At 47.8% G+C, this 21,407-nt stretch overlaps 1 protein-coding gene across 3 annotated transcripts in view; it reads left to right on the plus strand.

Moving 5' to 3' along the window:
* Positions 1–21,407, plus strand: part of LOC143362444 (glycine receptor subunit alpha-2-like) — a 307,384-nt gene that overhangs the window by 219,064 nt on the left and 66,913 nt on the right. For 2 of the 3 annotated variants that reach the window (XM_076802622.1, XM_076802621.1), the window contains exons 5-9: positions 2,685–2,812; positions 6,872–7,816; positions 8,889–9,056; positions 20,812–20,917; positions 21,205–21,357. In XM_076802622.1, coding sequence (XP_076658737.1) covers positions 2,685–2,812; positions 6,872–7,816; positions 8,889–9,056; positions 20,812–20,917; positions 21,205–21,357 — 1,500 coding nt within the window. The remainder of the gene's footprint in view (positions 1–2,684; positions 2,813–6,871; positions 7,817–8,888; positions 9,057–20,811; positions 20,918–21,204; positions 21,358–21,407) is intronic. The other variant, XM_076802623.1, reaches the window with a different exon arrangement.

Genomic DNA, 21,407 nt, shown 5'->3' on the forward strand with positions numbered 1-21,407 from the left:
ACCGCACGACGCTTGTTCCTTGAACAGGTTGCACAGTCCGGGGATGTCTGTCAGCGGCATACCGACGAGGAAAATCGTTCTCGAACGACCAGACCGTAATTTCGTTGGACAGAGAATGCAAAGACGCGTCGATCAACCCCTGAAACTCCCTCGAATTCGATGACGTTTCGTTCAAGTGTCATTTTTTAACAAAACAGTGTCTCTCTCGCGAAGAAAATGGTTCCACCGGTTCGAAAGAGAGCCAGGGCAATTGATTAGCACGTCCGTGAAACGATACTTGTTACCGTAAGCGGATTAACACGACCGTGAAGCGTTTCCAAAGAAAAATCTTGTGCGAAACGGCTAGAAGCAGAACGAAACGTTGTCGAAGCGTTGGGCCGAGTGAAAATCGCTCTAATTCGCGCGAATCCTGTTTATTCACAGGCATATGAATTAATACGTGTGTAATCATTTACAAATGGAATCACAGCTGATCGATTGGTAATAGAATTCTCGCATGGCTGCTAACCGTGACAACAATACGAGTCATTAAGAGGCGTCGATGGATAGAACCGTGTCGCTCGGATGAATTCGATCAAAGCGTTTCACTGTTTCCAAGTGGAACGAACTGAAATTCTGCGCATGCTATCCTTTGTACACATCGTAATCTTGTTCGCGCGTTGGAAATACTCTCTTAACTCGATAACCGTTTACTTCGTCCGCCTTTCTGGATACCTGTCGACTTTCTAACAACGGATAGAACCAGAACAAAAATAGTCGTAGAATTGAGAAAAATTTTCTCTAGAAGGTTACGGAATAATTGTTGGTTTTGGTCCGTGATTTCACGGACAATCTTCCGGCGAGAGGGTCCGCTCGCTGTCTTCGATTTTCGGAGGCCACCGTCCATCCCAAGGAACTTGCAATCCTCGCCACGTTTACTTCACCTTTGCTACCCTGTTTCGTTTCCGCCAGTTCGACCCCTAATTCGTCGAGGGCGAGAGCCATTCGGGGCTGTTTGTGCCATTAACCCAAATAATTCCGAGCCGTGGCCTCACCCTCCACCGATTCCCACCCTTCTCCGGAATCCTCGTAGCTTTTTCTCCTCCCTTGGTCGACGATCTTCCCTTTGGAATACAAGACGCTTCCGGAAATCGCGGAAAACAGCCGAGGAACGAGCCTGTCTGTTGTTTTCCCGAAGCTCGCGAAAATTGCGAATTTTTATGCGTAGACAGATTTTGATGGATCATTTCACTGGAATTCAGGTCGAAGGAAAATTCCTTTGCACTCGAAGCGATACGGAGATCTCGTTACATCTTTTCAAACGCTTCACCGGAGATAATTGCAGTTTCCAATCTGCGCCACTTCACATTGAAATGAATCCTATATTCAGAATACTCTTGGAACGAATTCTGCTTGACTCGAGCGACGTTTCAAGGGAAAATCCTCGACTAAATGTGTCACGGTCGAGCTGTCCGCATTAATTGATCGTTCCAGATCTTTGAGTTTTTTTTTTTAAATTTTTTCCGAGTTACACTCGCCCGGCGCGTCTCGTTGCAAATTAATCGTGAATTAATTACCAGCACGCACGCGCGCTCCCGGCCGATCCAGTTTCGCAATCATCGAAATGGCCGATGATTTTCAGGGAAATTACGGAGAGTTTCCGTGCCGATCAGTTCATGCTCGCTTTGTCCGTACGGTTTAATCGCGGGATAATTTCCCTTCGGCATTAACACAACACCGGCCCGTCATTTAGCGCATTGTTTACCGATGAAATATCCAAATGATTGATTCGGCATGATATTCCTACCGAGAATGTTTTCCTATTTTCCTCCGGCACCGTTCCATTCTTTTTGTTCTCTCCCCGGAATTTTTCCATCGATTACACGCGACGAAACGGTAGCCGGAAAAATCGTTCGCATGGAGCACGTAGAGAGAGAGAGAGAGAGAGAGAGAGAGAGAGAGAGAGAGAGAGAGAGATGGGGAGAGAGGGTAGAGCGTACAAGGGATGTGATCATGTCGGAGAAACTAATTACGCGAGGATCGCTCGAAAATTACCGTTGACGGTCTAACGTTGCCCGGGATGAAGGAAACGTTAAATATCCGGTGTAATGAGGCTCTTAATCAACGCTGGGTAACCGATAGCACCGGAAAGAACAAGATCGACGAGCCGGGCGAAACCGAGAGCTTTAATAAAGCGGAATCGCGAAGATTATGCGCGAGTAGAGTGTGTCTTGCAGCTGATAGGATTAAAACGACGGCGAATCTGCCCCGGGAAAGATGAACGAAAAATAGGGGCCAGTGGAATAATTCACTGCGACACCGCCCTTCTAACAGAATTAGAACTGGAATCGCGTCGAGGATACTTTTAACGCTTTCCGCTCGAAGCTGCTTCAACTCCGGATACTGAATTTCTCTCGCAGAATAATTCCGTCCTACATGACCTTTTCATTTCGTGCATTTCATTTCCTAGTTGAACCAATACCAATATATCCTGAAGATTTATTAATTCACGATTCTTCAATTCTCCGAACAAATGGGAGGAACTGAATGCGTTGAGAGAACCTAATTCAATTCGAAAGTAGTGTTCTCAATGTTGCTGGCGTCCAGCGTTGAAAAATCGAGAAATTGAAAACGATTTCATTGCACGAATGAGAAACGGAGAAATGGAAGGAATTGAAGGAGAATTTGTTTGTTTGTTCTTGCAGGAGCGCCTGCCACGATTCGTGGACGCAATTGCGGCTGTCGATGATGTTCGGCTGCATCTGTCCGATAAATCAGGCGAAGAGACGTTGCGACAAGATCTTCTCGATGGTGAACCGCAATCCGTGCGTTGGTGAGTATCACCGATCCCGGCCGATTTCAGGATCGTATTGAACGTTGTTTTCGCCTTCTCTCTTTTCTCTATGTATACGTTTCTCTACACACGCGATACAACTGTGTGTATATATATATATATATATATATATAAATATGTCTCTCTCTCTCTCTCTCTATATATATATATATATATATATATATATATATATATATATATATATATATATATACATATACAGGCATCCGTATTAACAGCGCCGTTACACACGAGACTGTTTTACGCTTACGACTTTGTTTTCGTTCCTGTTTTACTTTTTTTCGTTCTGAATTGCCCTCAAGCGCCAGAGACACACTTTGCGATCTTGAATGGGAACGAGTATATATATATACATTATATACATCGTAACGTTGGTTAACCGTATTTTACATAGCGCACCTTGTGGAAGAGGATTTGTTGGTGTTGTGTCAAGTGAATCGTCTGTACTTTTGATCCTTTTTCGTTCGATTCTTCTTTTCTTTTGTTTTTAATTTCCCCGTTTCCGTATGATTTCGTCAGAACGATTTACCGCCGTTCTGCATTTAGCTGATCGTTCCTTCGATCGATGTGTGCGTCCCGAGGAAGGGAAATCCTCTTGGTTCTGGACCTGACGAGTTCTTAATTACTTCGATATGGCTAACAATTCGATAGGTGATAAACTGATTCGAGCGTGGATCTAAATGAGTCTTCACAGCATCTACGAATGTGCAGACGCAGTAAATTCTGTGGATCCTTCGGCTACTGTAATCTACTTTTTTTTACATCTCGTAATTCGATTAAATATCCCCCGAATTTTCGAGGAAATTCGTTTCCGCCCGTAAATCGCAAAGTTTTCCGAACTAAAGTAATCGCCATCGCGGAGAAACGCGTCGTAAAGATTAGAGCAGGCTCTTTCTGTAAATGATGAACGCGTGCGTAGTATACTTCCGCTTATTCGCTTCCGGTTCCTCCGCTCAGCCCGTCGAAGTCGAAGGAACGGGACGAGCCGACTCGACGGAGCAATTACTTATGGCGATACCACGGTGTTTAGGGCCTGTGGTACGACGTTATGGCGGCCTCCTTCGGATAAGCTCCTTTCTCCTTAATTAACCAAAAGCCACCGGTATCGAGATTTCGATAAGGATTTTATCGCGCGCCAGGCTCGACCTTAATTTCACTCTAATCCCGTCCCCCCTTAGAGCAACATCTTCCTGTTCGACGTCATCGGACCGGATATTTTTGGAGATTCATGCGATCGAGATCTATCGCGGCATCGATCGTGATTAACGCTTTGACTGCCGCGTTGGTCGTGTATGTCTTCTACAGAAATGGCACAGAAATAAATGAAAGACACCTAATCCTTGCAGAACGCGTCCACAAAGATCACTATACGTAACAGAGAATGAAACAGAGACAAAAGACAGCGAGTTTGCCCGAGATGGAAGAGGAAAAACGATTCCGGACGTGTTCGCGCGAAAAGCTCGCGAGTCTGCGAGCCAACGGATCGGGCAGGGTCGTCTGAGACCCGGCCGCGGGATCCTAGGACCTCGAGGAACGTCTGCACGAGCGCACCAGCACCACCTAAGTACGCATCCCGCTCGAAAAATTCGCGTTCGGAGACGAATCCGCGTGCACAATTTTCTCTACAAATTTACAACCCTTCGCGCACCCCCCGATTGATCTGGGGCGAAGGATTTTTCTGGAATCGCGAGAATAAAGGAACACGCGAGCCTCTGAAACTCGCCCATAAAAATTAGCATACTTTTTTCCTTTCGCCTTTCCGGCTGCTTATTAGTTTTATTGTCGCGCCGTTTCCATGCAACGTATCGCTGACACGAATCTATCGTCGGCTGGAATTATGTTAATGGATCCGTGGTCGAGGCTAATGCTCGGATCGACGGGAATCGTTCTAATTGGACCGCGCGGATTTTTTGCGAGAACCAAGTACTTTATCTAGCGACAAATGCTATTGTATTAATTTTAATTAGAGATCGAACATTTTCAGAAGAATCGAAATTGTATCGAATCCGTTTTAATCCTTCGTTTAATGATTTCAAGCAGTTGTTTTCGGAACGATTTCGTGCCCTGGATGCACGCGGATGTCAGTTCGAAAGCGTTCGAGCGGGAACGCGAGCAGATTATGCACCGCATGTCTTTTTTGCATGAAAGAGAGCGAGAGAGCGAGAGAATGATAGAGAGGGATGGTTTCTCTCGGTTTCTTTTAGTAGGCCGAGTGGGTCAAGCACGTTTTCTCAGCCTGCATGCGGTTTTCTGTCTTTCTATCTGGGTAATGCGCATGCCTCGTTTATTAACAACCCACTACGACTGTCTACTCTATGCTACTCGATCGTTACTCACTATACTCTATCCTTGGTACCGATCGTTTTCTTGCTGGATCGCGTTGGGATCGATCCCCGATCGATTGCACTTTGTTCTGAATTGTGTCACATCGATTGACCCAATAAAACCCTCTGCAATTGCATTTTCCGAATTTACGAGGGAATTACAGGATTCCGGAAAAGTTGGAAAAGCGTAGAATCTCTTGACACAGCGTTTGAACTGGAATTCGAAAAAATGTAAAATTGCCCTTCGCGAATATCGAGAAAAAGCAGAAATAAACTAAAAAGCAATTAGTACAACGCAAAGCTCGCTAGATGCCACGTAATTCTCGTTTAAAAATTGACCTCATAAAACAAACATTTCGCCAGCAATTCCCACCGACAGCCACAACGCGAACTCCAAAAAAGAAATTTCATCGATGACACGAGATACCGCATAGAGTAAAAAATGTATAGAATTTCATTAAAACAAAAAGTACAATTACATGTTGCAATCACGCCAATGTAACTTCCATGCAATAAACGAACTGTTCAACAATAGAGCTTCACACAAAAAAAAGAAATGAAACAAAATCTACATCAACGCGATCTCTTCCTTTGCGCACTCCATTTTCACCCTGTACATCAATATCGAACAAAATACTGCTCAACTATCCGAAAAAACAGTGAACATCATAATTTCGCAAATATGTCGATCACGTCTCGAGACGTTACTGCATTCGCAGATTCGAAACGCGACTTCGCACAGGCTAATTGCTCGTGCAAACGTCTGGCGAATGCGAAAGTGGCGGCAATCAGCACAACCTAGGGTCGTCCGGTGTCGCGGGCTGTTTTCCTTTCGGGGGTGAGAGGGGGTGGTCTAAGGACGAGAACGTGGCGAAACACGATGTGCAAAAAGATCGCGTGGAAGAAGAAGCGGGGGCGTCGGGGGGTTAAACGAACCAAGTCGTAATCGGAATTGACGTTCGACCCCGGCAACACGGGACTTCCTTTTGCGCGCTGGCAGCTCCTTGGAAACTCCGTGCCGGAGCACGCCTAAGCAAACGCTATACACGCCCCCCTTGGCGCCCTGGCTTCGAAGCCGCTTCAAAGACGAGGAGGAATGATCCTCGAGCGGAACACGCCCGAGATCCGCTCGTCTTTTTGCCAGCCCCGTGAGTTTGATTGGCTCCTCCGGGGACGCTAATGGCCCGCGATACCAGACCTTGTTGCTCGAGTAATTTGCGGAATAATTTCGCTAATGCGCCACTTTCGCGAGCCCCGTCCTACGGAGAACGATACTCCCTTCTTTCGTGTGGAGCGTAACGCTGTTACCGGGCTCGTGATGATTTTTTTTAAATTTTGTAGAATTTTCTAAATTGTGGATTTTTATGAAAAAATTGTAATCCCCCCTAGGCAGCATTTTACTATCGCCATGCATCACTGTACATAAGCCAACCAGCAAGAAGGAGGAAACGAGGAACGATCCTATCCAGCAACCGTATCACCCCACCCTAAGCTACCCTTACATCCCACACAACTATTACCACCACCAGCATATCACCACCACCACCACCACCACCACCCGTTTACAAGCCAAAAACCACAAAGCCAAAAAAGAAAGTAAAAAAAAGAGAAAAGTAAACAAGCACGAACCACGTTGAACCCGTGCACGTCTACCGATGCGATCACGCACCCCACTCACCCCGTTCTCGTCCGCGTCTTTGCTTCTCTGTTGCAGAGCTCCTGCCCTCCTCGACCTCCGTAGACCTGTCGGGCACGGACTCGGCCCTGTATCCGTTCGACCCGCAGCAGGAGAGCTACCAAAGGATCTGGTTACCGGCGACCAGTATGTACCCCTATTTTCTGTTCCCCGGGGCCGCGCGAACCTCGTACTACGACCACGAGAGCACGTACGACGTCCAGGATCCCGGGCAGAGACCTCACCACGGGCATCGTCATCATCACGGCAGTCATCAGGAAGCACCGGAGCTGCCTGGCAGGCCCGGTGTCCTCGTGGTCGACGCGTACGATCCTCGTGCCGATTACGAGAACCGGCACGAGGGACGTCCCGGTTACGACAAGAACGAGCACCGGTCACCAGGGTTCCGGGAGAAAGATACGGATGATCGGTCGATGGAGGGACCTGGCAGCTTCTATGATCGCGGCTCATCTTCTTCTTCCTCTTTCTCTTCTTCTTCTTCTTCTTCTTCTTCTTCTTCTTCCTCTTCATCTTCTTCTTCTTCCACGTTGTCCAAGCATGATCGTGCCTCCAGCACAGTGCACCTGCAGCCAAGGCACTCCCAAAGCGAGCATGACCATCACCAGCACCACCCTGCACCACCCGCACCACCGTCCGTTGCAACGTCGTCTTCTTCTTCGTCGTCGTCCTCGTCGTCGTCTTCGTCCTCGTCCTCGTCGTCGTCGTCGTTGTCATCGTTGTCGTCGTCGTCGCCCCCGAGTTATCTACCGGCTCGTCCAACGCCTACCGTGGACGAGACGAAACGAATCGAGAGACCGGACCTGGTGCACCGGAAGAAATTCGCACCAAGGCCCACCTACGAGCACCGGGCGATCTTCGATCGCGCCGACGACGACCTCGATGACCGTGAATTCAAGATCGGCGCGCTGCCAGTCGACCGGCTCTTCGATCTCCGAGAGGCCTTCGAAGGGTTCGTCGACCAAGGTTCGTACACCGGTGTCAAGGTGCGCCAGACACCATCGATCGTCGCACACGCAGACCGACGGATCACGAAACACCAGGTCGTCATCGTCATAGAATAAAGAACCACTAAATTGCTAAAGAAAAACACACACACTGCAATCTTCGTGCAGTTATCTGTATTATTATTTCAATTATTGTACGATCCCAGCAGCTTTCTGATCTCATCTCAAAGTTCAAAGGATAGTGAATCTTTCTAAATCATTCTCGTTACAAAGTTCTTATAGAGAATTTGAAAGCAAGACCGGCAGAATCGATATAAGATACACTCGAGCAATTATGCTGGTTCCGACATCGACGGCCTGCTGTTTCGGAAGCTGCGCACGCCAGGAGGCGCAGCAAGTTGCCCCTAAAACAAAGTTCCCGCCACTCGATACTTTCGAGGAACTTTTTTATCGGCGACTTGCTGGTACGTCCGCCGGTTTCGGGGGAACCGATTAGCGGCGCTCAACTGTTGATCAACGGGAAACTCGGGCCAGCGAATCACACCCCCGCCCCGCCCCCGGCCGGAGAAGCAGGAGGAGGAGGGAAAATCGGGGGGGTTGTTCGTCGGTAATTCGACGGATACAGTTAGGCGATTCCCAACTGTTTCGGTTATTTCGCGGTGACGTGTGAAACATCGGGCCGCGTCGCGATCTCGCGAGCTCGTGCAAATAGATCTTAATGTTTCAGGCGATCTTCCATTGTTCCGTCTTCGGGCGACTTTGACCATCTCGGGGACAAGTTCGAACTTTCCTCCTGAAGTCAGAATTTTCATGTCGTCGACAGTCATTGTAACCGAGCAAAATTAAATTCGAAGTCAGCGTTAAATAAAACTAAAAGCGAAGTTGCTACGGCCACGGTCAACGTAACACTGTGATTCGCTTCGCTCCGACGGACGTGTGAAGCGTACCAAGGGCCAGTTTAATTGTTTCCGAGATGACGGCCAATTTCGCTCGGAGATTCATAGCGATTTCAACAATTCTTGCCCCCGCTTGTCCGATTGAGACGCGGGTGTCGTTTCCCTCCATGCTCCGTTACGCTTGCTCGTTTACAGTGAAGGTCATCTCGCATCCGGACAACTCCACCAGTCTCGAGATGATCGAGTCACAGCTGGAGAACCCCCTGATCGACATCAACCACAAGGATCTACTAGAGATGAAGCAGCTCCCCGTCCCTGGCGGCCATCGCCACAAAACGCACCGTAAGACGGACGATCATGATCGTGAGTACCTGTGATCGATCCCGCTTTATCTTAAAATCGTTTCAAAATTGATCGATCGACTACCCCCACCAGATAATCATTGAAGAAATTATAAAATAGCCTATAGAATTAATTGCTCCATCAATCATCCTATAGAATCGGCCCTCTAGATTCTTATTGGAGAAATTATAACGAAATATAGAGTTAATTGATACATCCATCAAATTATAGAATATGATTTGCTAAATGGAAAATAGAATGTTATTTGTCGGGCAAAAACCTAAAAGTTTAATTGGCCGATCGATCAAATCGTGGAACATAATTTGTCGAATGATACATCGAATGTATTGTACGAAAGTTGAACGCGAAAGTACAATGACTATGAAACTATAGCGTTCGGAGGGCTTCGACGATGTTTCCCAGCTCCGTGGAGGATCTCGGCGAGTGTCTCATGCATTAATTCATATTTTCGCGGGTCAAAGTAGCTTCTAATTAGATTACGGCACGGGAAAGACCGGCGTGTCAGGATTTCCGTCGTGTTATCAACGATTTATTCCGATGGAGAGAACGAGTATCGAAATCCGGAGGAAAAGTTGCCGCCGCGCGATTAAACTTCGCGGATACGCCGCCCGGGAGAAATAATACGCGCAGATACGAGCAGGAACAGGAAATTAGGGTACTCGGGGCCGAAATTAAATTAAACTTTCGTCGCGATAAGTCGCGGACCTCGCGCGAGAGACGCGATACCGAGCGCCGGGACCGCGATCGATTTACCCGCGAAACTTCTCGCGGACCGGAACGAGAAAAATTTACGAGCTGCAACGACTCCTGCCCCGGCAAGAGTAATTTAAATGGAGCCACCAATTCGCTGGATAAGATTAGGCTGTGTCACGGTCCTCGCATTGGCTCTTGAATTTTCCACTGAAACAGGTCCCACAATTTTACTTTGGGTCCCAGAATTTTTGTAGAGGTTCCATAACTTTTCTGTCAATCACGCAATTGCTGCAGAGGCTCCACAATTTTTCGATGGTTCTGTTGCGTCGCGCATGCGGTGTGCATCAAGATAAGGCAATTCCATGAAAGGTTTACGGTGTTATTGTTGACCGCGGAGGGGATAATAAGTTAGAGCGAAACGAATACATATTTTCCCGCGGCTCCCTGTAACTCATGCAGCTTGATGGATGCGCGCGAGCTTTTCTACGCGTTAACAGGAACGGAACCGTGGTCAGCATAATTCTAGCCGGGCCGGTAAACATGCGCTACTTTAGCGGTTGTAAATTCCTGCCGGACAGCGCGTTCAGCTGGTCGCCATCGCGGAAAATACGTGCGCGCCAGTTTTCCGTCGTGTTCGACGATTAAAACTGTCTGCTCGACTATTTCGAACCCTTCAGGACCGAGTTGATTTAGCAGTTTTTACCCGGAACGATGATTGTTCCGTGTTAAAAAAATTTGTCGATAATTATCTACCTAGCTCGGCAAAGACACTGAAGTCGTTTGCTACATTTGTAAAAGAGTCACTGCGATTTAATGTGCATATTGTTTTCGGAATCGTTTCGAGCCCCGCTCCTAACGTGCTCGTCCAGTTGAGCGACAATAATTCCCGCTCGATTTCACCCGTGGAATTTCGCGCAGAGGCTGGTGGCAGAGGGTTCCCAGTCACGAAGCAAATTACACGGATTCCGGAGCTCCGGCGATGTTTAATCGTCTCGAAACGAGAGCATACGTGCCGCAGGATATCGACGGCGCGGCGTCGGGCCGATCCCGGAAAGATGAGCGAGAAAAATCGTCCTGCGGAAAGACGGATGTGGGATCCGTGGTACAGGAAGGCGTAGACCCATCGGCGCAGCACCGCGAACTATAACGCATCGAGAATTGATTGCGTCCGGATCGGGCGGCGAGTAATTATCCTTGGTTATCCTTTAATCCGGCGATTACCCGCGTATCGATGTTCCGTCCGGTGATTGATTCGAGCGAAACGGATTCGCACGGTTCGCCGGGCATCGTCGGCCGATCGTGTTCGGCGATCCATCGGACCGTTCGGAAGAAAGCCGGATGACTGATTTTTCTGATCGATGGCAACACCGTTCGCTATCCATTACGTCAGCTAGTTTATAATTCTTGCCGGCCGCCCGCTGAGAATCTTCGTCTCGCGACGTTATGAAACTTGTGTTAAGCTGTTACGACAGCGGACAATCTCGCCCCGTTATTTATCTTGCGATTTCATCGGGAAAGATCGATTTCTATATTCGTGAAACGAGTTTGGACGCTTTCTTGTACGCTTAACAGAAGCATCCTCGAAGACGTCTTGATGCGTGTTACAAGAATACCGTGTCGGGCGTTAATAGGTGCCAAGGAGACGCGAAGCTTGCGAGTTTAGGATAATTCCGGGTGTGTTTTTCGGTGTATCCGAACGGGAAGCAGTTTCGCCCGGGGAAAAAAGGAACCCGTTGGAACGCGGAGATGCGTTCTTGGCTCGAGATCCTCGCAGCGTGCGAGGGCGAAACGAGCTTCCGGTCCCGGCAGTCCGCTCCGGCGAAATTGAATATATGAATGGGAAATTCCAGCTTGTCCGGGGCCCGTCGAGAGTTCGACTCTCGAACCCGTAGAAAATAGCGACTCGTTAGGTTGCCGGGGACCGGTCCGCCGTCGAAACGGGCGACTAAGCGGCCGAACGGATTTTAATTAGAGACACGACAAGTGGAGGGAAATGCGCGCTCGTTCCGCGATGATGAAAGACGGCTTGATTACACCTAAGCGCCCCCGGAAATCACCGGATCGACGAAAGCGAAGAACGAGCAAGACGAAATCCCGACAGCGCGATCGTTCCCGTTGTTAACTATTATTTCGGGCCTGCGCGTGCCAAGCTAGGAACGAAAGGGAAATAATTCCTCTTAGGCAACCTATTAATCATTTTATTTTGAAAGTTTTGTTAACATTGCTCGTGAGCGTTTCGCACGGTCGACGTTTTAATGGATCCACTTATTCTAATAAATAAGCTAAACTGGTGCAGTCTGCTCGAAAGAAAGTGCGAAAGTTCCACTGTGTAAAGAACGAAAATTGGGATTCGTCGGAGTTTGCTTTAGCTGTTAATAGTTAAATATAGAAACCGGGCATCCCACATTTAACAACTTTATCTCGGTTATTTCGCACCTTATTAATGTCTCGCTCACCCCCGTTTAATTAGCACAGTTTTCGTTTGTCCCCTTTTATCTCGAGACCACGTACCTATCGGTTGAAAATTTTTTCTGCAACTCCATCCTTTTATGTCCGTAAAATGTCTTTACCGCGATTTATTTATATTTGTTATAGAGGTTTTTGATACGAAATTCTTTCAATGGAGAACCGTATAAAAATGAACAGGCGTGAAAACATACATTATTCATCGGTAGACTGTGGATCTTTATGCAAAATAAAATATTTCTGCTTGAAAATGAAGTCTTTATGCAGCAATTGCAGCACACTGCAGCCAAGCATAAAATTCTTTCTTTCTTTAACCATTTTAATAAGTCGACAACAATGTGTCAGCATTTTTAAATACTTATTACGTTAACGTTCGTCACGCGTGAAATCCGCAGTCTATCGATCAACAAATCGAACGAATGGAATGTATTTCCATGTAAATAGGTCTTAATCGAACAGATCTATCAATTTTCCATTTAATTTTCCCCATCGTGTACCGTTTCACGGAAACACTATAACCGCAGCAATTAATTCGTCTCAATGAAAGAGTAAACAGCAACAAAAGAAAATAACAGATCTAATTCTATTTTCCATATAAAATGCAAGTTTTCGTTCCAATCTTTGTAAATCGTCTCTTGACGACTCGAATCGTTAATTCCAGCGTCGCCATTATTCTAATCGTTCAATTTGTATTCTAATAACCCCGAGGCCGCACTAATTACTCAGGCTCAGCGACAAGCGGATTTAACAATTTCCCCGCTTGATGAATGAACGGGGTAAAAACGGTTCCGCGCGGATATTTTTTCACGCGGTTTACCCTCTCGACGCGGCGACACACGGTGATTTAACTCGCGATTCTAGCTGGCAAAATTATTTTTACTTCGAATGTTTGTTGTCGCGATTTATTTGCTCTCTTGTGTAAATATTCGAAAAGAATCGGAAGCCAATCGGTATTCTGTGATCCAATTTTTCGGAAATTGCCCCTTCGAACACTTTCACCATATTTTTCAACAGTTTTCCTCTATCTTTGGAATAATCGCAATTATTAAATTTATATACTTCCCCGTTGGCCATTGGCCCCAGAGCGGGGCCATCGGGGGCCAAGGAACAACGGAGACGGACTCGACGTAGGCGCAAAATCGTTGCTCGTTATCGGCGGTGTTAAACAAACGGGTCACCATAATTATAACTCACACCGGCACGCGCATCTAGGTCTGGGCATGCGCCCACCTGTCCTCGCACCTGCGAGAACCACGTTCGGGGGTTTGCCTCGTCAAAAGTGCGCCCCTATCGATTTCGGATATATAGCGAGCGAGTCTCCTACAGTGACGACTTGAAATTTTATCCGGTCAATAATTTACGAGTAATTTCGTCCGAAACAAGAATTGTATCGTTGTTGAAGGAGCCACGTGACGGAGTAATTCATTTTTTACTGGGTCATTTTTATCGAGCGTATGAAAGTCCGCTTCGGTTCGTCAAATGTTTGTACGGTCAAATAATTTACGAGCAGCTTCAAAAATTGCAACGATGTCGCAGGAGAGGGGGTACGTGATAGAGTATTTCGTTTTGCGGCAAATACGAATGCCACGCCTGTCTTTCTCGACGAAACAGAATATTTTAATGAAAATGCAGCCGTACCAGAAATATAAATTTTCTTTTCTCTTCTGTGTACATTTTCGAGGATAAAGACGCCACTGGCAGCCGCGAGAAAAATGGTACGGCACGAGGTTAATGGGAATATTTTCCAAACTAAAAACATGTGCACTAGAATTTTTTGCATTTCTGGCAAACACGAGTAGATCTAATGCAAAACAGTAAAGGCATGAATTTAAAAAGACTGTTGTGTCATTCCCAACTCTTTCGAATTATTAAGAACCGGACGTCCAACTTCTGTATTTTGCAATAAATCTGTTCCGATTCGCTCGATCGGATAACTGTTGCCAGAGAGCAGTGCACGGAGATTCTTAGTCTAGTGATGATAATAGGCAGCTAGTTGGTAATTGCCGCGTGTCGACCGGAAGTACGCGCTAGTACGTTGGCCGTTCAAAAACAGCGTCACCGGAAAAGCTGAAAACTGTTCCCGCAGTTATCCGGGGCTTGCCTTTTTGAAATTGTTTCGTCGTTAACGAAGCCGGGTTTAATTACGAGCCGGGGGGATTATTCTTTCGCGGCGGTAACGGCGCGGCGATTGCGGCCGCAGCTTATGCGCCGACACGTTCCGCGCTCCTTACCGTCCCACCGGCGAAGACCCTGCCACCCCCGATAGGTCACGGCTACCAGATAAACCGTCTGCACCCGGGGACGAGCCGCGTTCTCCGGTAATCCTCGGGTATCTTATATTCCTACGGCGCGGCGCGTTCTTGTCCGCGAGGACGCGGTTCGATTAACCGCGGATAAATTCTCCTTTGTAGTCTTTTAATTAAAAACGGCCGCGGGAAATTGTTTCGCCGGTAAATTGATCGTTATTGCGGCGAAAGATGACCTGGAACCGGCGGAATTGTGATCGATTCGCTCCGACGACCCTATTTATAACGTTTCTGGAGCACTGTGTGTATGCCGGTAAATGACAGCGAAATGGCATGATCAGCAGACAGCGCTGAAAACTGACGAGATTTTAGATTATTTTCAACTTTCGTTCGAACCCCATAGCAGCCCAGAAATCTGCCGAGGATCGAGGATCCGTGATTTCGAAGTTTCTCACGTGTCCTCGGGTGCGATCTCGTTCGCCCGAACGTAGACGCGTGTCCGCGGGGTTCGCGTTTCGTTTAATTAACGCGAAAGTGGGTTGAGAGCGTGATTCCGTGCGCACGTTAAAAATAATAATCCGAGCCTCTCTCCCTTTAATCACGGAACCGCCGCCGCCTGAATCCTTCGCGCCTCCATTGCCCGGAAAACGGAAGTAATTGGGCCACCGGATGAAAGCTGGGCAAATTCTTCTACCCATTGACTGTGCGTTAATTATCGCCGGTTTCGTGCAAATTCGCCGTGTAATTATTATTTCGATAGATTTCGACACGCTCGAGATGTGTACCCGAGGAGGGTGGTCTCCTTGGAATAGTAGTATCGACCCTTCGCTGGTCCGGCGTGTCTAAATTTGACACTAAATTTGAGATTTTTTAGAATTGGCCGACGTTTTAACGCCAGCAGGGTATTCAGTATTTATACCACACTTCATTCATATTTACAATGCCTATAAAGTCACGTTTCATTCCATCTATATTTTATGCACGACAGACTAAAATACGTTTGCACCAAACAGAGGGATAAATCTATTCAGAGTGTTTAGCAGTAATCGAAGCGATTACTTAAAAATCTTTCTATTGAAATCGCCAGGAATGTTTTAATCGGGGATCTAACTGGGATACCAACCAATGTTAATTGTTCGAATATAAATGGACCCGGTCGCGTTGAAAGGCAAAGGTCTCCTCGCAGGATTCGAATCGATCCTTGCGCGCCGGCTATGTAATTCTATATCCTGCGGTCCGCGCGAGCATGTATTTGCATTCGCGAGATTGTAATGGATATTCCGCGTTGCCCGGCCAATTACCGCGGCTGCTAATAAACCGGGAAAATAACGGGGAAAAACGGCCGGAAAACCGCCGCTCTGTGTACGCGACTCCACCGATTTCGCGTGCTCCAAGCTAATTGGATAATCAAGCGATCGGCCGTTAATTACCGGTCGACGAGTCCTTTAGAGGGGCGAGGACAGGCGAAACAAACGGCCAAAGGAAACAGTTCGGTCAGTTTTTCTTACACGAGCTTCGAAAATACCATTGAAGGCGTCTCAACAATTTCAATAATTGTCGAATAGGAGACCGGTCGCTCAGTTAAATATCCCGAGAGTGTCTAAGCGAATAAAAGTGTTGACAGCAAGTTCCGTGGAGTAGTTAGGCGAGCTCTGGTGGATAGGACGAGGAGCAGAGCCTGGTCGTCGTCGGCGCAACAAAGGATCGTCGGATAGGATCCTCGAAGGTAGGAATATCAATTGTTGGAGCGGGTGGTACGCGGGTAGGGCGGTTCCTTGACTCGATCGCAGACAGATTCCTCGAGTTGGCCGGAGAAACACGGCCAATTCGAACCCGCCGGTAATTGGAACCGGTGTCCGTCTCTCTGGCTCCTCTCGAGATCGATGCTGCTCTTCCCTCTCCCCCTTCTCTCTCTCTCTCTCTCTCTCTCTCTCTCTCTCTCTCTCTCTCTCTCCCGTCTGGATATATCTGCAGGCGGCTGGCTAGGAGAGCTAGGCTCTCCGATCCTTTCCGGGGTGACGCAGGTGCACGGACGTAGAAACTCGACGTGGATCGTTAGACTCGCGAATGAGGGAAATCGTTCCCTATCACGGATAAAAACGAGCGTGCCCTTCCGGGAATCTTTCGTCATCGATTCACCGCCGAGTAAAATATTAGGGGCGCCGGTGTGTTCGTCTGGAACCGCCCCGCGCTTCTTCTTCTTCTTTGTTCACCGCTTTCTTACTTCATAGACAATTGAATACGAACCGCGCGCTGGTTTTCCGTGACGTTCCTGACAATATTCCCTCTGTCACTCCGATCAATTGTAATTCTCCTTTTCTTCGTCATCGTCCACCTCCTCTCGGACAAATATTTCCCATTTTGTCGACTAGTATGGAAGTTTTCCTCCGGGGGTAAAGGCCGCGTATAAATTCATTCGAGGCGTCTCTCGACGTAGCGCGACGCTTCCTTTCTCGAGAGGTGAATCGGCTCTATTGATATTCCAGGAGTTTAAGGGTGGCACTCCGGCTGCGAGGGTGGTAGAACCGGTGGCCTTGAATCGATCACCGCCGATCCACCCTAAATAAAGTCGCCTTCTGTAGGTCGTCGAAAGTTATGGCGCCTTCGTGGCCGCGCCGATCGACCAACGGGGATGTTTTTGATGGCTAAGGAGGCATAAGGAACACCCTCCGTGCCCTGAAACTTTTTATTCGCTCTCCTTATTGCGGTTCTTAAACATTAGGAAACTTTACAGGGTGTGCAGATTCTTCCAGAAATGATATCATAGATCAAATCTTGACTGAGATTTCCGTGAACTCTGTCGAAATTAATTCGAATTCGAATCGTGTCTCAAAGTATTTGACGAAGTTGACTGCTGTATCGTTGAATCAGCTCGACAGACTTTAAACCTGGAGTCGAAGGTGTACCGCTTTCTCAAGTCTCTGCGAGACGAATCGTGTTTAATGCAACGACGCGATTTTATTTGCATTGTTCCACGTTCGGAGGGCTGACTGGAAGTATCGATAGCGAGAGTGAAAAGTGTTTCACGCGTTTAACGTTCTCCGGAAACTCGAGCGACCGCTTTCCCCGCGAAGCTGTTCGACTCCATAATTGATTCCCCCCCTCGTTTTTTATTGACATCAAGCAGTATTTACACAGCGCGCGATCGAGAACTTCGGATCCGAGGGAAGCCTGTCACAATTTAACTCTCTTCGCTCGAGTTACCGAACAAAGTTACGGGAGAGAAGCCTCAGAGATGTCTATTAAATGCTGTATCAGGCTCGCCGGAACGAGGATAGAACTGACGAAGAGGTTTCACGTGCCCTATAAATCCGTTAGTAGAATTTGTTTGGCAGAGAGTTTATCGGCTAATAACATAAAACGATCCCCGTCCGTGACGGGGGCCACAGTCGCGATAAATAATTCTTTCGAAGTGTTCCGGATCGGCGGGGCAAGTCTTCCGAAGTTTATTTTAATCCTCGGATCTTTCCGGGATAAAACAATCGATTGCACAACCACCAGGATTTCGAAGTTCTGGCAGGAAACGTTAAAATCAATTTATGTCTTTCTTTTATTGAAAAGTGGAAACTACTGTACGAAGAATCATTTCGATACTGAAATGAACGTTCCTCCGAGCGAATACGGATTCGCCGGAGAGCGGCGCAAGGTCAAAGACAAAGCCTCCCACCCCGGGAAGATTCGGTGCGCGGTAATTAGACGATAGCAGGGGGTGTCGGACGGTCGTTTGTCTTAATAAAGTGCGTCGAAGGCACGCTCCTCGGGGCCGCTGACTTATGGCTAGTCATTCGACCGCCTCAGCCACCCCACCGTGACTGTCCCGAACAGTTTTTCTTGGCTAGTGGCAGCGATGATGGTTCCCACCGATATTCAGAAGGGTTCCCGGAGTCCCGAGGCCGTTAACCCCGGCCATCGAGTTCATCAATTGAGGGAGGGTAGCTGGTTAACGATGCCGAACATTCGTCATCGACGGGATCCTTCCAGACCCCGGGTCCTTCTCGTTTCATCCCCTTTTAACTTCGACCGTCCGCCCCTGAATGGAGCTCCTCGTGGCCGGATCATGGTTCCCCCCCGAATCCTTATTGTCAATTATAGAGATATCGAGCATCGGTCTCCGGGAAATTTTGAAGCGGCTTTTTCCCGTCGCTCCCCATTCAGATCCGCCGGGGAATCCGATGTGGCCGTGTAATACGCATTTATTTGTCGGTGATGAACGAGTTTCCGACGTTTTTAGCGATCGAAAGACGAGCTTACATTGGCATTTTTATGCTAATTGGTCCTCTTCGGCTTATTTTATCTTGATATCTTGTTTTTAGTTCGTTTCGTGTGCACATACAATCCTTTGGAATCTGCGATCTTTGCGACCGCATTTCCAATTTCGCTAAACCAGGTCACCCTTACAGCTACGAATTTTTATCTCGAAAACCAATTACCCGATTCAATACTTTTTATTTTATTCCAGTCAGAAAGGTTCCATCTACCGGAACAAAATTTTCCATTAAAAAATCAATCTTTTAAAATACTTTATACTTAATTTCATGAAATAGCTACATTAAAATTCAAAATTCCCTCCGGTTCTAAAACTCTTCAAATATTAGAAACAAATTCCTAATCAACAATTTGATGACATAAACCCCCCCCCCCTTGATTACCCTTTCGAAGCACCATACGCAATTCCATTTTTAACAAAATTCACGAGATCAGGGGGGAAAGTGATAAACTCCCCACTCACTGTCGGAACACGATATAAAATCGCGTTCGAACGGTTCGAGGGAATTCGGAGCTGACAGGTTTAGCGTCTGGTAGCGGTAAAGTCTGAGTGATTAGCGGTAAAGCTTGCCTGTGCCGGGATGAATAAAAACAAACAGGTCCCCGAGAAAGTTCGTCGTTCCCCGTCGATTTGCATCGGCCGTCGAGGGGCGCGATTCGTCGCGACAATTAATACGGAACCGGCGAGGATTCCGGCGAGGTCCCCGCTGCATAATTCTTGCATTAACCTTATACATTTATTCCGGCCCCTTAATGCGGAAGTTTATTTCAAGTTGCCCGCGAAGTTTGTTTAAAACGCCGGCCGCCCCGTCGTCGCGCTTATGGAAATACCGCGATTTCTTTCGGAACGGGATAAACCGCGGTTGAATATTCAGTATCGAGCCTTTGCGCGTGCGTCCGGGACCCGTCTTTTCCTCACCGAGGTTCAAAATAACCCTTCCGAGACGATTCCGAGCGATATCGCTGACCCAACGATCGCAAACGATCGCAACGTATTCGATTTCTTGGCGATTTCTCTCGCAGTTTCCTCTGACGGCGCTCGAAGCAGCTCGAACGGCCGACCCGGCCCCGCGGAACCAGGGCTCCGGTCGATTTGCATAAATAAACAATTATTCTCAGCCATTGTTTTCAAGTGGCGGCCGCAGCGTGGATAAATATCGGCCGATAAATATTCAAGATTCCCGAACGAGACCCCCTTTTCGCCTCCCTTTCGCTCGCGGCGCACCCTCGGCCAGGCCAGTCGGTGACCAAATGATTTATCATTTGTACCGTGGGTCTACAGCTTGATCCTGATTAGGTGTACACTCCTGGGCCACTCACGCTGCCGGGGAAAATTGCTACATTGATTTAAGCCGGTCGTGTTTGCGTTGAACCTCGAGTGTCCGAGACTAGGTAACGTTCGAGAATTTTTCCACAGGTAATTGCTAGGAGAACAATTCCAAAATTTATCGAGGATATAAACGCATCCTTGAGCTCGGTACAGCAATTTTTAAAAGGCAAAAATGTTGCAAAATGGCGGAGTTATTTCCTATTATCGAAAGCTCCTGTGTCAGAAACGTCAGCGTATGATTCCGCGACGTGAATCGACCTTAAGACTGCATTTCGCGGGAACTTGTGTCGACACTGGCTCGATAGCGATCTTCCGGCGGGCTTGGAGGCAAGAATGCGGCAGCACGCTCCCGCGTTCGAACGGAGGAACAAGAATTACGCGCTTAGATCCCGTGTCGACGGAAATCCACGCGATTATCCGGCTACGTCGCGCCACGGCCCGCGGAAAATTTGTTGCCCGCCTCGGAATGCGGTTTCGCTCGATTTCTCCGCTTGTTACGTCGCCGTTCCGTTGAGCAACTTACTGTTTACCCGATGGATCTCAGCCTGCGGTTCCCCGATCTCCCAACAGAATTGCTCGCTGATAGGACGCCGCGACTTCCAGCGCAAACAAAACCGAGCAATAACCGAACCTCCGATCCGCTTCAATTTTCCATCGCCGCGGAAACAGTTCAGAAATCAGAGAAGTCTGTTTAAAGCCTTCTGAAACTATTCAATTACAACTTGTAAAACATTTTTGTTGCGTTTCTGTGCAGTGACGTCTGCGGTATTGCCATCTGCCTCGTCCGATCTGGATAAAATCCAGCAGCCAGTGAAAATCATCCTCTCCAGCACGTGTCATCACGCCTATACCGCTTGCAAGTGAGTCGAAATCCTGTACACGGTCTGCACAGTCCGCAGAATTACCTGTAATCAACTCGAAATTAACGAGAACGTCTCAGAACATTTACTATGATTTGCACGGCACGCGGGACGCTGGATTTTCTATGCAATTTCTTGCATTATTCGCAAAGTCTGCTCTAATTTCCCCGAAGGGAGAAAATCAACCGGTTCACTGGGTTTCTAGGGATTTATGGACTCGATCTCGTCGCGGAGGATCCTCGGTTCGGGATTTCGCTTGCGATCATTTCCGTTGCGTCTCGTTACAGGAACGATCCGCAGTGTAAGGTGCTTCTCGAGCCGGTGCTGAATCATTGCGACTCGACGAGCTGCGCAAGGAACGAGTGCATGGATGCGCTGCAGAACTTCTACAAGTCAGCCAACCACAAACACTCCGTGGAAATGGCGTTCTGCCTGTGCAGGTGAGTCGTCTACGAGAGAGAGAAGTGTGATTCTGAACCTTCAGGATTCC

Source organism: Halictus rubicundus, chromosome 17 (assembly GCF_050948215.1).
Source record: "Halictus rubicundus isolate RS-2024b chromosome 17, iyHalRubi1_principal, whole genome shotgun sequence".
NCBI classification, from domain to species: domain Eukaryota; kingdom Metazoa; phylum Arthropoda; class Insecta; order Hymenoptera; family Halictidae; genus Halictus; species Halictus rubicundus.